Genomic DNA, 13,395 nt, shown 5'->3' with positions numbered 1-13,395 from the left:
TGCACACATAATACCATTACATGCACTTCAAAATGTCATGGGTCTTTGTGAAGTGTAATAGAACAGTCTCCCATAGGGATTCAAAGTCAGATCCGCCCGACGACAAGACCAGCTCCAATCACAACGGACATGGCTATTTTATGAAGAGCCAAGGAACATGCATGCATCTGTACTGAAAGTTAACATCAGTGATTATCAAATCTTGGTCCTCAGAGGCTGAACCCTGCTGGTTTTCCACACTCCCTTTACCTGGGAGTCAGAAGTGAAGACAGTCAGGCCAATCAGTAGCCTTAATAGTTTATTACCGGGGAGAAAAGAAATCCAGGGCTGGATTTGGATTTGAGGGCCAGATTTGATGATCCCTGCTTTACATCCACTATGAAACTGAGCAATATTCTTAAACAAGGTCAGGTTTTTCAAAAGTGGTGAATTCACATTCAAAATATAAAACATTTAGCAAAGAAAAAGCATAAAACATGGGCTGTACAGTCCTTTAAATCGCCAATGTGTCTCCCAAAGACATAATTGCCAATATTCCCCATTTGCAGGGGTGCCAATTAAATCAAATTACTGCAGATGGATACATGACATTGGGGTGACCAATTCACAAATTCCCAGCACTACGTGTGGTGTGCATTGGCAAATATGTTCTCAATCGGCCAGAACTAGATTGCAAGGTAGGCCCAGTGTTCCAGGAGTAACCTTCAACCATGGTTAGCATCTAAATGGATGCATGGTCATACAGAACCTACCGACTTGGGGCTGGAGTCCATGGAAACCTGATTATTGAAGGAAAAAAATGGGTGAGGTGTGTGTAGTCACGGACCCTGAACACTTTCCCAAAACCCACCAGCAGATTCACTGCTTTCTGCTCTGACGGTAGGGGGCACACTGCATCCCAAAGTCAAACAACACCCACCATTAACACTGGAATACTATTAATTCTAAACGATTACACCAGGGAGTTGTCAAATGCTGCAGTGTCTGTGGATTTTGAGGTTCCCCGTTATACTGTAATTCAATTCATTTGCAAGCCAGAGTCCACACACCTTGTTTAATTAACTGCTGAAACACACCAAAAACCAGCAGATAATGAAGCCACAAGGTTGCACCAACACAGTGAACATTTGAAAGATTTTCCAACAAATTATTATCCCATATGTTCTCCAAATTTTGAGCACCCAACCATATTTATAAGCCTGTTCCAACATTTTGAGTGTCTACATTAGCGCCTCCCAATGGCTCTCTCCTCCAATAAGAGCGAACTCTTCTAGGACTGGCTGGCCTGAAAGGTGTTAAATAGTCCCTGGCTAGTGGTCGAGTGCACAAGTAGGGCCCACACTTTGAGCAAAACAGAGAAGCCACCACTACACAAAAATAGAGACAGGACAGGGCTAAATTGGATTAGGGGTATGGGCCAGGTCACAGTCAACGAAAGACCGTTACATAACTCATAATTCCCCCCAGTCAAAGAGGCACTCTTGTTCCCACAGATTCAATTAAGCCACTGTATCTGTATGAGAACAGCCTGAGCCAACACGCCCAGCCATCTGAGAGATGACCGGTTCGGGGGGGGTGGGGGGGGGGTTGTTTGGCTAGGATATGTGTCTGGGAATGGGCAGGAGAGATATTTAAAGTCCATGGAATAGACTGAGGTAGGAAATTATACTGCATGCCTTTGTCGGAGAACAGGTTTTATGACACAACACATTTACATTTTCTTCCCTATCACACTAGAATGTGTGATAGAAACCAGAGTTTCACACCGAGTGCATCAGCAGAGTGCATCATTTCCAAAGATAATTATTCATAGTACAGTAGTGTTATTATTTATTGGTTGAATGTCTTTGTTACATTGAAATTATTCATTTGCTTATTTTTATTATTTATTTATTCTTTTTTTTTGCACCAGGCAAAAGTCATGTTCGATCATGGAGTGGCGTTCCCCCTGTGGGGTAGCCGACTGTACGTACCAGAGATTTGGAGCTCTGCCGGGAAGGGGGCATAAAGTGCCGAACATTCGTGGGGGTCTCCTTCTCGATGGAGTGTCTCCTCTGGAACGACAGGCGCTTCTCCGGTTGCGGCGTGGAGGAGATTGGCAGGAACATAGGTGGAGCTTCAGAGAGAGACAGAGAAAGGCAGTGTCAGAAAAAGATAGCAAGGTGAGTGAAAATTACACAAAACAATTGGAGAGGGTAGGACCGTTTCCCCAGTTTGATTGACACTTCCGTGGGCAGGAGAAGGCTTACTCTTTTTGCCCACTACGGACTCTGGCGAGGTGTCGTCCATCAGCGAGGTAGACATGCTGGAACTACTGGCTGACCTGCATGGGGACTCGTCCTGTAAAGTAGTACACTGTTACCGGCATACTGCTCTATAGAGCTATGCACACGCACGCAGAAGCCAATCAAAACAACACCACAGACTCCCTAGGGTGCTGAAAATACACACACATAGCCATCCGTATACAAACACATGCTTACCTCGGAGTCAGAGCTGTTCAGCTCAGACAAGGCAGGGGCCTTCAGTAGCCTCTTCCTCTGGGCGAGTGCAGGGGGCCCGTCCACCATACTCTGCTGGCCCTGAGAGGTCCCATTGGCCAGAGCCAGAGTGCTGACCGGTCTCCTCTTCGTGGTTTCGGGAGTGTACACTGCTGGGAACAAAGCACCAATATACTGTTAAACACAAGAAGGCAGGCAAGTCATGGCAAGGGAGGCTAGGTCAAAATGAGTGTACTACATGCAATGAGTGTACTACTGTTCTCCCTGTTGACAGCACATGAGGATCTACATTGTAGATTGTGGTTAAGGTAAATGACTTGGACACGCAAGGTCGGTGGTTCTAATCCCGGTGTAGCCACAATAAAATCTGCACAGCCGTTGGGCCCTTGAGCAAGGCCCTTAACCCTCCACTGCTCCAGGAGAGGATTGTCCTGCTTAGCCTAATCAACTGTACGTCGCTCTGGATAAGAGCGTCTGATAAATGCCAATAATGTAATAATGTAAAAGTCCTTTATACATTCATACATTCATACTTTCCAGAACCTGTTGCTTAAACAATACTTTCAGTACTTAATCACAAACTTCCGTGTCATTTATGTCCTACATGATAGAGAATGCAATGTGGATTTTTCTGCAGTGGAGACTATTTATTTAAAAAAGACAGCAAACATGCAGGGAGTGACGCAGATGTCATTCCAGATTTCTCTGTACCATATTTCTAATCAGGTAAAGAACATGCCTTCACACACACACACACACACACACACACACACCATATATCCCTTAACCAAGCTCTAACAAAGCCACCCCAGCAAGTACAAAACATCTCACATTTCTTTCATACTGTGACGACCAATAGAATCTGATAGCATCTTTACCACTGTGCCTTATAGAGTCCAAGTCCCTGCCTGGATAAAAAGGTCACCAATTTATGTTTTGCTTTTGACCAGACAAAACAATTAGAGGTCAAATGGTCAGTAAATGTAAACAGACTGGATAAAGTACCATTACCAAAACCCACTTCCTCTCCAGTACCTACAATTCTACAATTATGGATGTGATGCTTTAACTTGCAGAAGAACCTATGCACTTGTAAATCGCTCTGGATTAAAAGTGTCTGCCAAATGACTAAAATGTAAGTGTGAAAATGTACAATTACACCTCTATAATTTTAACAGATGAACCATCTGCTAAGAACAGGATACATGTAAGAGACAGACAAAACACACAGACAGACACCAATCATCATACTGTATGAGCAACAAATGACACACACACACGTGAGACACACAAAAGAGCATGTGTGTAAAAAATACTCAAAACACACACGCACCAAAAACAGGATACATGCAGAGACAAACGCACACAAGAGACACACATGCATGCCAAACACATAATACACACAAGGCACATAATAAACACACAAGGCATTAAAATGCATTGCGCAAATGGTAGCCTGACCACAGGAAAGCGTTAGAATACAGGGACAGCTCTATGATACTTTACCTGCCCCATACATCAAATCCTGAGGAGTGCTGATGCTTTTGCCAGACCCTAAAACAAAATACTTCCTTGAATATGAGATTATAATCATCCTGGTTGCCTTCTTACAGTGGACTGCAGCCATCAGGGCTCTCTACTCTGTTATGGTCCTGAATGTAGCGCACTAAGTTATCGGGGTCAGAGAGTGTGTTTCCAGGCAAGCGTGTCTGTTTAACATGGGCCACACAACAAATAAGCCGCTGATGAGGACCAGCCAGTGAACGGCATGATGGGAGATCTGCACACACCAGTACCAGAGGGACAGAAGTCTGGAGCAGAGGGGGAAGAGGACTCTGCAGAAGACTTCCTGTAGGAGGTTGAGTGGCTCTAAGAAGAGGGTATATGACCTACAGGCTTGGAGCAGATGCTTAGACAAACTGCATAGGTCAGGTTTTCGCATTTAAAATCTGAATTTATAAAAGAAAATAAATAACAGTTCACAATATTAAGGTATTTTTCTTTCTTTTTGATTGTTGTCTCAATTAATGCCAGTCTTATTCCTCTGCATTAGTCAGGAAAAACTTTCATTCATCAGATGACATTTGGGCTAAATGTATTCTGCACAGCACTTGAGAAATTTTTACGATTGACACTAAAGACCTTGCCTCATCTGCTTGTGCATGTAACGTTTACAAGGCTAGAACAATTATTAATTGACATTAACTTTGAAACCTTCAAGGATTTCATTGTTCATGCCTGGGCCCCCTGACCGCTCTCCCTCCCTCCTGACTGGTGTCGGACTCCGTGCCACAGCCGCAGGGCGACGCTGGCGTGACACAGCCGTCCTCCAAACCAAATAGGCGTGAAATGAGAGGAAGCGCGTATCACAGGAGCGATAACAACAGCCAGAGAAAAACTTTACCTGACAAGTCAAAGCTTTGAGACATGCTAAGCGGTCGAATTACTGCAAGAGAAACCGTGGGGTTAAAGAGAGAGAGGAAAAGTAGAGTTAAAACAGGGAAAAGTAGGGACCTTTCCTTTTTTTCACAGCCCACGGGAATCTCCCTTTGAAATCGTCCGGACATTTCCATTATATCCCCATTATCATGAACACCAAAAGCAAGAAGGGGATTAGGCAAGAAATTGCAAATGAGGAATTTAATTGCAGATCCTATTACTATTCAGTTCAATACCTCTGGAAAATTGCACCACAAATAGCGCTATAAAATCGACCTTGGGCTCTTAATTAGGCCCAAGCAGTGGGGCTTCATGGCTTTAGTGACCAGAGATGAATTACAGCACTCTTATTCTGTGATGATTATGCAGAATCATAGCTCACATATTTGATATTTTTCTTCTCGTTTCTATTGCATATTTCTGCAAATGCATGCATTTTTATGTTGTTCATTAGCACTATCATTGCCCAGAGCTCCAAACCTACATTTATAGATTACCAATTTGAAAATAACATTACAATCAGAAAATCACAAAGTAAACAGGAATCATGAATGAAAGTTGTAAAATGGATACAGGCGGATCTGGATGCTATCCAGATCTGAAGCAGCATCTCGGAATGCTGTGTTCATGATGAGAATGGCAGACCAGCCAGGTATAAGAGAATGGCACAGACCTGATGACTATGTTACTGTACATGTGCAGCCCTACCAAATTCATGTCCATGACAATCGTGTCAGGGACCATGAAACCAAACCAGCTTCTTCCCATGAAATTGGGCTCCTCCCGTGTAATTGACATGGCATTTTTTACAGCATGTCTATTGAAGATTGCAATCGGACATTTCTGTGAATCTAGTTATATGCATTTTGCCATTCTGTTTCTGAACAACATGAAATGACATGTCCCTCAGAGCTAAGGGAAGTTGACTGCATTGTTTATGCTAGAAAATCTTTTTTTTTTTTTTTTTAGAAACTTGCAGGTGAAATCAGCACACAGTGGCCTCCCAAAGCAGTGAAATGCAAACATTTTGCGATGTGCTGTATCTTTAGTTAATTCCAGAACCCTGGTAACAGACATAAATATTATAGCCATAACTAACTTCAGGAAGGCTGTGCGCGTACGTCTGCATTGTGTACATTAGTGTGTGCTGTATATGCAGTACGATGTATGTAGGTATTGTAGGTATTGTTCTTCCTCACCAAGCCGGCTCCTGCGTATCTCTTCAGGAGACACAGGCCTCAGTTTTCTCTCCGCTTTGATCCCCGCCAGGATTCGCTCGTGCAGACAGGGCAGCCTGGGAGGGTGGGGCTTCAGTTTGCGGGCAGCGACCTGAGAGAGTGCAGACACAGTCAGCTCTTCTCCGTGTCCGTTACCGACAGTCTAGGCTTCACCACAACAACTCTCAAAACACCAGCACAGCCACAGTAAAGACAGAATTCTGAGGGTGATTGGAAGCGCTTATCACTGAACACATAGCAGCTGTTCGATAGTCACTTGAACAGGATGTAGGAGGAGGGGGCGGTCATAATCAGCTATTCTGCTTAGAGAGAGCAGTGTTTGGGGAGGGGCAGGGGGTGACACTGGCCACTCACAGGGTTGAGAGGAGGTCTGGAACGAATGAACTCCAGGATGACTTCATGGGCACTCTTCTTTAACCTGGGCGGGATGTCTCCGTTCACCTGGAGAAGAGCAGTCGGGAAAAGGGGGTTAGAATACGGGGTCAGACGCAACGCCCAATCTCGCTTCACCCAGCGTCCTGTTGCGAAACAGAGCTTGTTCACCATGGCAACAAGCCGCACCCGACAGGCAATGCGCACACTGGTTATTCTAGATCCTAAGCACCACGCAGCAGAGACCTCAAGGAACAGAGAGATTAAATTTAATGGTTTCATTTCATGGGTGATTATCTGAATGAAATACAACATGGTTAAAATAAATAAATAAAACAAATCAAATGTGGTAAATGTGGGTTCTGATCATTATCATAATCATTTTCATTGATAATTTGGCACAAACACAAAACAACCGCATGCTTAACTCCGGTATTCCGAGAATGCAGCTAGTCCGTCACACAGAAATTAGGAACAAGAGCACAACATAAAACAGCACACACCTTGCTTTGTTTACCCATCACCTTTCCTCTGGAAATAATGGGTATAAGCAATTCATTAAGGTCATTGAGGCCTTTATGTTCAAAGTATGATATGTGAAAATGAAAGACTCGATATGATAGCTTTTTTAATAAAACCAATAAAACCTTTCTTGTTCCTTTTCAAAACAGATTGATACTAGATACCATATCTAGACATAGATAGCCATTTCTATTCAGTTCTCTCAGATTTTGGGACAGTGTGCGCCTTCCCACCTTGCACAACGCCCGATTACACAAATCAGGGATGTAGGAAGGAACAGGAAGCAGATGGCTGTGTGAGAAATGCACCCACGTATGGTATTTTCATAGTCATGCACCTAAGATATCCAAGATATCTAAAGAACAAATCGATGAATCCAGGAATAGCCCCAGGCATCACCTTGCCTTTGTCATTAGTCATGCCACTTCCGGAGTGCTTGCAGACTGTCATCGGTTTAGAGTTTTAAGACTTCGGACTATTCATACACTCCATTTGCTTTGCCGGCACGTTGCCATTTACTGTGTCCATTCACTGCCATAGAACATGACTGGGCACCGTTGGCCATTGCAATTTGGAGAGGATAAACAAGGTAAACATCCGTTTGCCCGTTAACCCTATTTTTGACCATTTGTTGACCCTAAAGAAAGATGAAATGAGCATTACTTTCTTGTGACAACCTACATTTTGATTTGGTCTTCAGTGCAGACAGCCATACTATTGTGCAGTTATTGATTTTTTTTGCAGCAGACAAACAATATACAATATAATATACAAACATCATCGTGTCCTTTTGAAAAAAATGGGGGGCATTTTGTTTACCTAAAAAATGTATTACATAGCATATAATACGAAAAGGAAGTTGAAATATGTGGTGTATAACCTCAGCCATTTTTGGCACTTGGTCATTTTTTAAGATTTCAGTATAAGGGTATGACCCAGACCACAACAAAACACACAAAATATCACCCCTGTTTCTGTTTGAGCAAATTGTCTTTTGGTGTCTGACATCTGCGTTGTTGATATTAACATTTGCAGAATTGTGAGATTCAAAGAGAAAGCACCTAATCTGAATGAAAAGTCTAAAATGATTTGTCACTGCATCCAGCTTGCTCATCATGAGTAGCTTCAAACAGAAATCGCTCCCATGATTTTTTTTTTTTGTATTATCATCAGCCTGTGAGTCAGCAAATTATGGAAAAACTAGAAGCCCAGAATTTGAGGTTTCCTACGATCCAAAGATGGGCCACGACCACCATAATGCTTTGGCATGCCACAGGAATAAGTCATGTTGTATTGAGATCTACCCTGCTTACTCATTTGTGCAATGTGCATGTGTATACTGTATGCTATATGCTGTAGTGGTTGAGCCCAGTTGTCAGTGCATGCCAGTGTGGGTGGAGGCGGGGGGTATTATTTGCAAGTGGCATTATTTGTGTTTGAGTCCCTTCAATGAGACCCTGCTCTTAGCACTCACCATGACCTTGCGCAGTTTGTAGCGCTTGGAGCGGATGTCGTCCATCAGCATTTCGTAGGGCGTGAGCTGGTACTCGAAGGGCAGGGGGTCGTACTGCCGCGCTTGCACTTTCTGCAGCTTCACCCCGGTCCGCAGGTCCCTCATCACCTGCACCCAGAACCGAGCCTAACGCAGCGCAACATAAACACACCGTCAGGGCAAAATCAGCTTCTCGCTTTGTACACAATCACAAACAATATTGCGGGACACGTCATTTCTCTATTCTCTTACCCAATCAGCATTCTGCAGCTCGTTCAGGTCTCGTGTTGGCTCTTCTGTAGATTGCCCCTCCATCTTTCGTAGGTTCTGCCAATCAGAGCAAAGAGCCACCATTAGGGTCACGGCTCTGACCCCCGTACACTCCAGCAACACTGAGAACGTCAAATGACCTCCACCGACCACTACCCTCATCATATGACCTTAACAACCAACCCTCTGCTAGGTGCGTGTTAGAGACCAGCCTCACTCCTCCAGACACCCAACAGAAGTGGTAACGAATGAGCAGCAGATGTTCCCAAGCACTGTTCAATAATATATTTTCAACAAACGCCAACCTTTAGCAAATCATTGCCATACGTTAACATGTGAATGAATCAGGAGCATAGACCACACATAAACCATTAATTTGTTTTGTGCTTTCAGTTGAAATGTGAACAATATTTTTGATCATACCAAAGACATACTGTACACTGTAAATCATAAGTACAGTATGTCTTTGTTTTTTTATGCATTGGACCCATTTGAGGAAATCTTTGCATACATTGTTAGGGAGAAAACCAGGGGTTTTAAGAAATGTTGGCAGAAGACAATGTGAACATTTATTTGTTTGTTGTTTTTGCAGTTCAACAAAAAGCATATGAAAAAAGGAAACAAATGCAAAAATATACATATACATTCTCACTTGCGCCACTCTCTAATGAAGATCGTAGCTTCGAGCAGCAACGCATGTCTAATCATAGAAGCTGCACCATTCACTTTAGTAAAGCCCTTTTCTTCAGTTCGACACACAGTAAACCAAACAATTACAGTATTGATGTACTGTACATGGATAACCTTTTCCTTTTTTGTGAGAAATTTTAAAAACTGTTAATCTTATTGACTTTCTGTTAATGTGCCGAATTTTGTTCCTCAAAAAAGTATGGCCAGTTGGACGGTTTCTGCACTTATTTATGCTCTACTGAACCTATGTCCCTATATCTACTGCTCTATGTCCCAAACAGTGAAATCAAACTCAGGACTCTCAGTGGATCCAACACAGTCCAATGTCCTGGACTTCAAACAGAAAACAAACAGAGCAAGAGTAAAGAGAGACAGAGAGATTAACCACAGATTAGCCACCATATTAGGAAGGAGCCAAGCTTTGAAGTGCCTCCCTGAGCAACATATGCAGTTTGACGATACATTACCAATTGTACTGAAGTGTTCTATACCACATGGGGCTTAACAGGTTCCCCCCTCAGCATAATCTCCTTATACTCTCCTTGTTAAAAGGACCTACTGGATTCCGCGACTGCGAATTGCATAATCTAATATGGGCTAATCCTTGGCTGAGTGGGACATAGTGTGGAGGGATATCATGAGACAGACCGGCTCTCCATACGGATTCACAGGAAGGCTTGCAGGAAGATACAGAATTCCATGGTTGGTAAAAAGCTTGCATATTCAAATAATTTCACACAATATAAATTAATGATACTTTCTATTTAATACAGACTTCATTTCTATGGCAGGACTCACCAAACCCATTAGAAGGTGAAAGCATTCTGTGGACTATTTTGTAATAATTATGTAAGCACAATCGACTGCAAAAAAAACAACCATTAAAGTGGTTAAAAAGTTTATTGGCAGAGCTGTCACTTATTTTAACAATATCAATGCAGACTGACCGGTGCTGCAGCTAACTAGCTAGAAGAATGAAGACCAGAGCCAGGCTAATACTGAGGCCATGCAGAAAGGTCAAAAACAGCAGTGAGGATTGACCCTTAGCACTAAGCCATATCCATTTATACACCCAACACGCATGAACGCTTACTCTCCATTAGCTCACTGAATTACTACTCCAAGCCGGTGCACTCCGAAGTGGTTACACCAGGAAGCTGCTGAAGTCCATCCACCTCAAGGTTTGACATGTTGCATGTTCAGAGATGCTCTTCTGCATAACACTGACTGTTGCAACACATGATTATTTGAGTTACTGTCACTTTCTTGTCAGCTTGAACCAGACCATTCTCTTCAGACCTCTCTCATTAACAAGGCATTTTTGCCCACAAGAGACTGTTGTGCGTGAAGATCCCAGGAAATCAGCAGTTTATGAAAAACTCAAACCACCTTGTCTAGCACCAACAATCATTCCACGTACAAAGTCACTTTTCCTCTCCATTCTGATGTTTGAACTGAACTGAACCTCTTGACCACATCTGCATGCTTTTATGCACCGAATTGCTGACTCATGATTGGCTGATTAGATATTTGCATTAACATGCTGGTGTAGAGGTCTACCTAAAAACGTGGTCACCAAGTGTATTCATGTTTTGGGCACAAATTCTATGAATGAGACCATAACCTGCATAAACACTATAGTGTTCCTAAAAATAAGGATCCTGTGTGTTGTGCAGAATAATCTCCATTGTTTAGGAGAGCATTACTGTAGTACTGCTTCCATTCACACTGGGGGGTCAGAAATACCACGCAGAGCTATAAGGCCCAACAATCTGGGGTGACTGGAGCACACAAGAAAAACTCACTCGTTCCTTAAGTAGACATCAGAGACCATTTCTTCTGACAAGATCGATGTCTGTATGTCACAGTGAACAAGGAAAAGTAATCCATCTTCCCGGTACTGCCAGGCTTCGCCCAAAACACATCAGGGCCGTTTAGCCCTTTTTTCTGACAGGCAGGACAACCATGCTATTGATATTTGGTCTCTTTTACAGCAAGCAAGAAGACATACTGTTGATATTTGGTCTATTTTCCAGCAAGCAGGAGAGCCATACTGCCAATTGACCAATTGCTCTGTAGATTTTCTCTTTGGAGCGTGTCTAATATGTGTGTCAATTACAAGGTCGATTTGATTTGATAATCTTTATTTTGAACTTACATATAAAAATAAAATAAAACATAATGAAGGCCACAAACTATATTTAATTTAAAAAAATAAAAAAATAAATAAAAAAGTGCGATCATTTCTCATCCCCTGTGTCCAGTAGGGGTGAAAGGAGTAGGAAGAAGTAAAGACTTATTTACTCCTACTCCCTTTTTTCATTAATCATAATTTCAATAATCAATTCCAAATGCGCTGTATACTTACTATATATTATGATCGCTATATATAATTTATTTATACCTACATATACACACCTATTTGAATAATCTCATATATTTATATATACATACATACATACATACATACATACACACATGCAAACATACATTCATGCATACATACATACATCACATATACATACATATACTGTACATACATATTTACATACACATACATATAACCCGCATCCACGTTGGTGTATGTTACAAGCGTAAAGACTCTCTGATCACTGTATTGTTCACAAAAAAAGATATAATACTAAATTAAATACAATCCTCTTTCCTCCACACTATAACCATTGAGAATGATGTTTTTATACAACCTCTTAAATTGTACAATATTAGTGCTCTTTTGGAGTTCCAAATCCAAACCATTCCATAGGTTGACCCCACCGATTGTAATCCACTGACTTCTCATAGTGGTATGTATAAGAAGTTGCTTTAACTTAAAATCCCCTCTTAAATTATAACCCCCCTCTCTCTCAAAAAACATCTTCTGTATATTCCCCGGAAGTAAATTATTTCTTGCTTTAAATATGATTTGAGCTGTTTTGAAACTGACCAAATCCATAAACTTCAATGTATTTAGCTGTACAAAAAGAGAGTTTGTGTGATCCTGGAAACCAACATTGTTCACAATCCTTATTGCTCTCTTTGGCAGTATGACCAGTGGTTGTAAGATACTTTTATATGTGTTACCCCAAATCTCCACACAATAACTTAGATATGGCAATACCATTGAACAATAGAGTATATACAAAGCCCTTTGATTTAGAATGTGTCTTGTTTTCCCCAGTATAGCAACATTTCTTGCCAGTTTAGCTCTTATATATGAAATATGGTGTTTCCAGCTGATTTTGTGGTCTAGAATCACACCTAGAAATTTAATTTGATATACTCTTTCTATTTTTATATTATCTATCATTACTGTTGCCTCTGTTTCAATTTTACGATTACCAAAAAACATTATCTTTGTTTTATTCAAATTTAATGACAGTTTGTTCCTGTCAAACCACCGTTTTAGTTTATTCATTTCTGAAGTGATCACCTTCAAAAGCTGCTGCAAATTGTCCCCAGAACAGAAAATATTTGTATCGTCAGCAAATAAAACAAATTTAAGAATGTCTGAAACTTTGCAGATGTCATTTATATAAATAATAAACAGTTTGGGTCCTAAAATGGAACCCTGAGGAACCCCACACTTGATGTCCATAAGTGTTGACTTATACTCACCCAACTTTACAAATTGCTGCCTGCCCAACAAATAGCTTCTTATCCAGTTCAGCGCTACCCCTCTAATACCATACCTTTCCAATTTATCTAATAATATATCATGATTTATAGTATCAAAGGCCTTTTTTAAGTCAATAAATGTTTTTAAGTCAATCGATGTGTCTACTCTCCTGAAAAATCAGTTCCACTGACCTCTGTGCAGATGTTCAGGCAAATCATTTTTTCCCCCTAATAGATTTCCCCCTTTTTCTCCCTA

General features: G+C 41.6%; 1 protein-coding gene across 6 annotated transcripts in view; it reads right to left on the bottom strand.

Annotated features, from left to right (window-relative positions):
- Window positions 1-13,395, bottom strand: part of spire1a (spire-type actin nucleation factor 1a) — a 50,305-nt gene that overhangs the window by 6,489 nt on the left and 30,421 nt on the right. Inside the window, exons 5-13 of one of the 6 annotated variants that reach the window (XM_061255683.1) lie at window positions 8,817-8,891; window positions 8,547-8,711; window positions 6,533-6,619; window positions 6,140-6,269; window positions 4,906-4,947; window positions 2,484-2,653; window positions 2,250-2,340; window positions 1,974-2,116; window positions 753-779 (exon numbers count right to left, since the gene is read on the bottom strand). In XM_061255683.1, coding sequence (XP_061111667.1) covers window positions 753-779; window positions 1,974-2,116; window positions 2,250-2,340; window positions 2,484-2,653; window positions 4,906-4,947; window positions 6,140-6,269; window positions 6,533-6,619; window positions 8,547-8,711; window positions 8,817-8,891 — 930 coding nt within the window. The remainder of the gene's footprint in view (window positions 1-752; window positions 780-1,973; window positions 2,117-2,249; window positions 2,341-2,483; window positions 2,654-4,905; window positions 4,948-6,139; window positions 6,270-6,532; window positions 6,620-8,546; window positions 8,712-8,816; window positions 8,892-13,395) is intronic. The other 5 variants (XM_061255684.1, XM_061255687.1, XM_061255686.1 and 2 more) reach the window with 5 other exon arrangements.

This window comes from Conger conger, chromosome 9 (assembly GCF_963514075.1).
Source record: "Conger conger chromosome 9, fConCon1.1, whole genome shotgun sequence".
NCBI classification, from domain to species: Eukaryota; Metazoa; Chordata; class Actinopteri; order Anguilliformes; family Congridae; genus Conger; species Conger conger.
The sequence above is the reverse complement of the archived record's forward strand: the minus strand, read 5'-3'. Positions and strand labels throughout refer to the sequence as shown.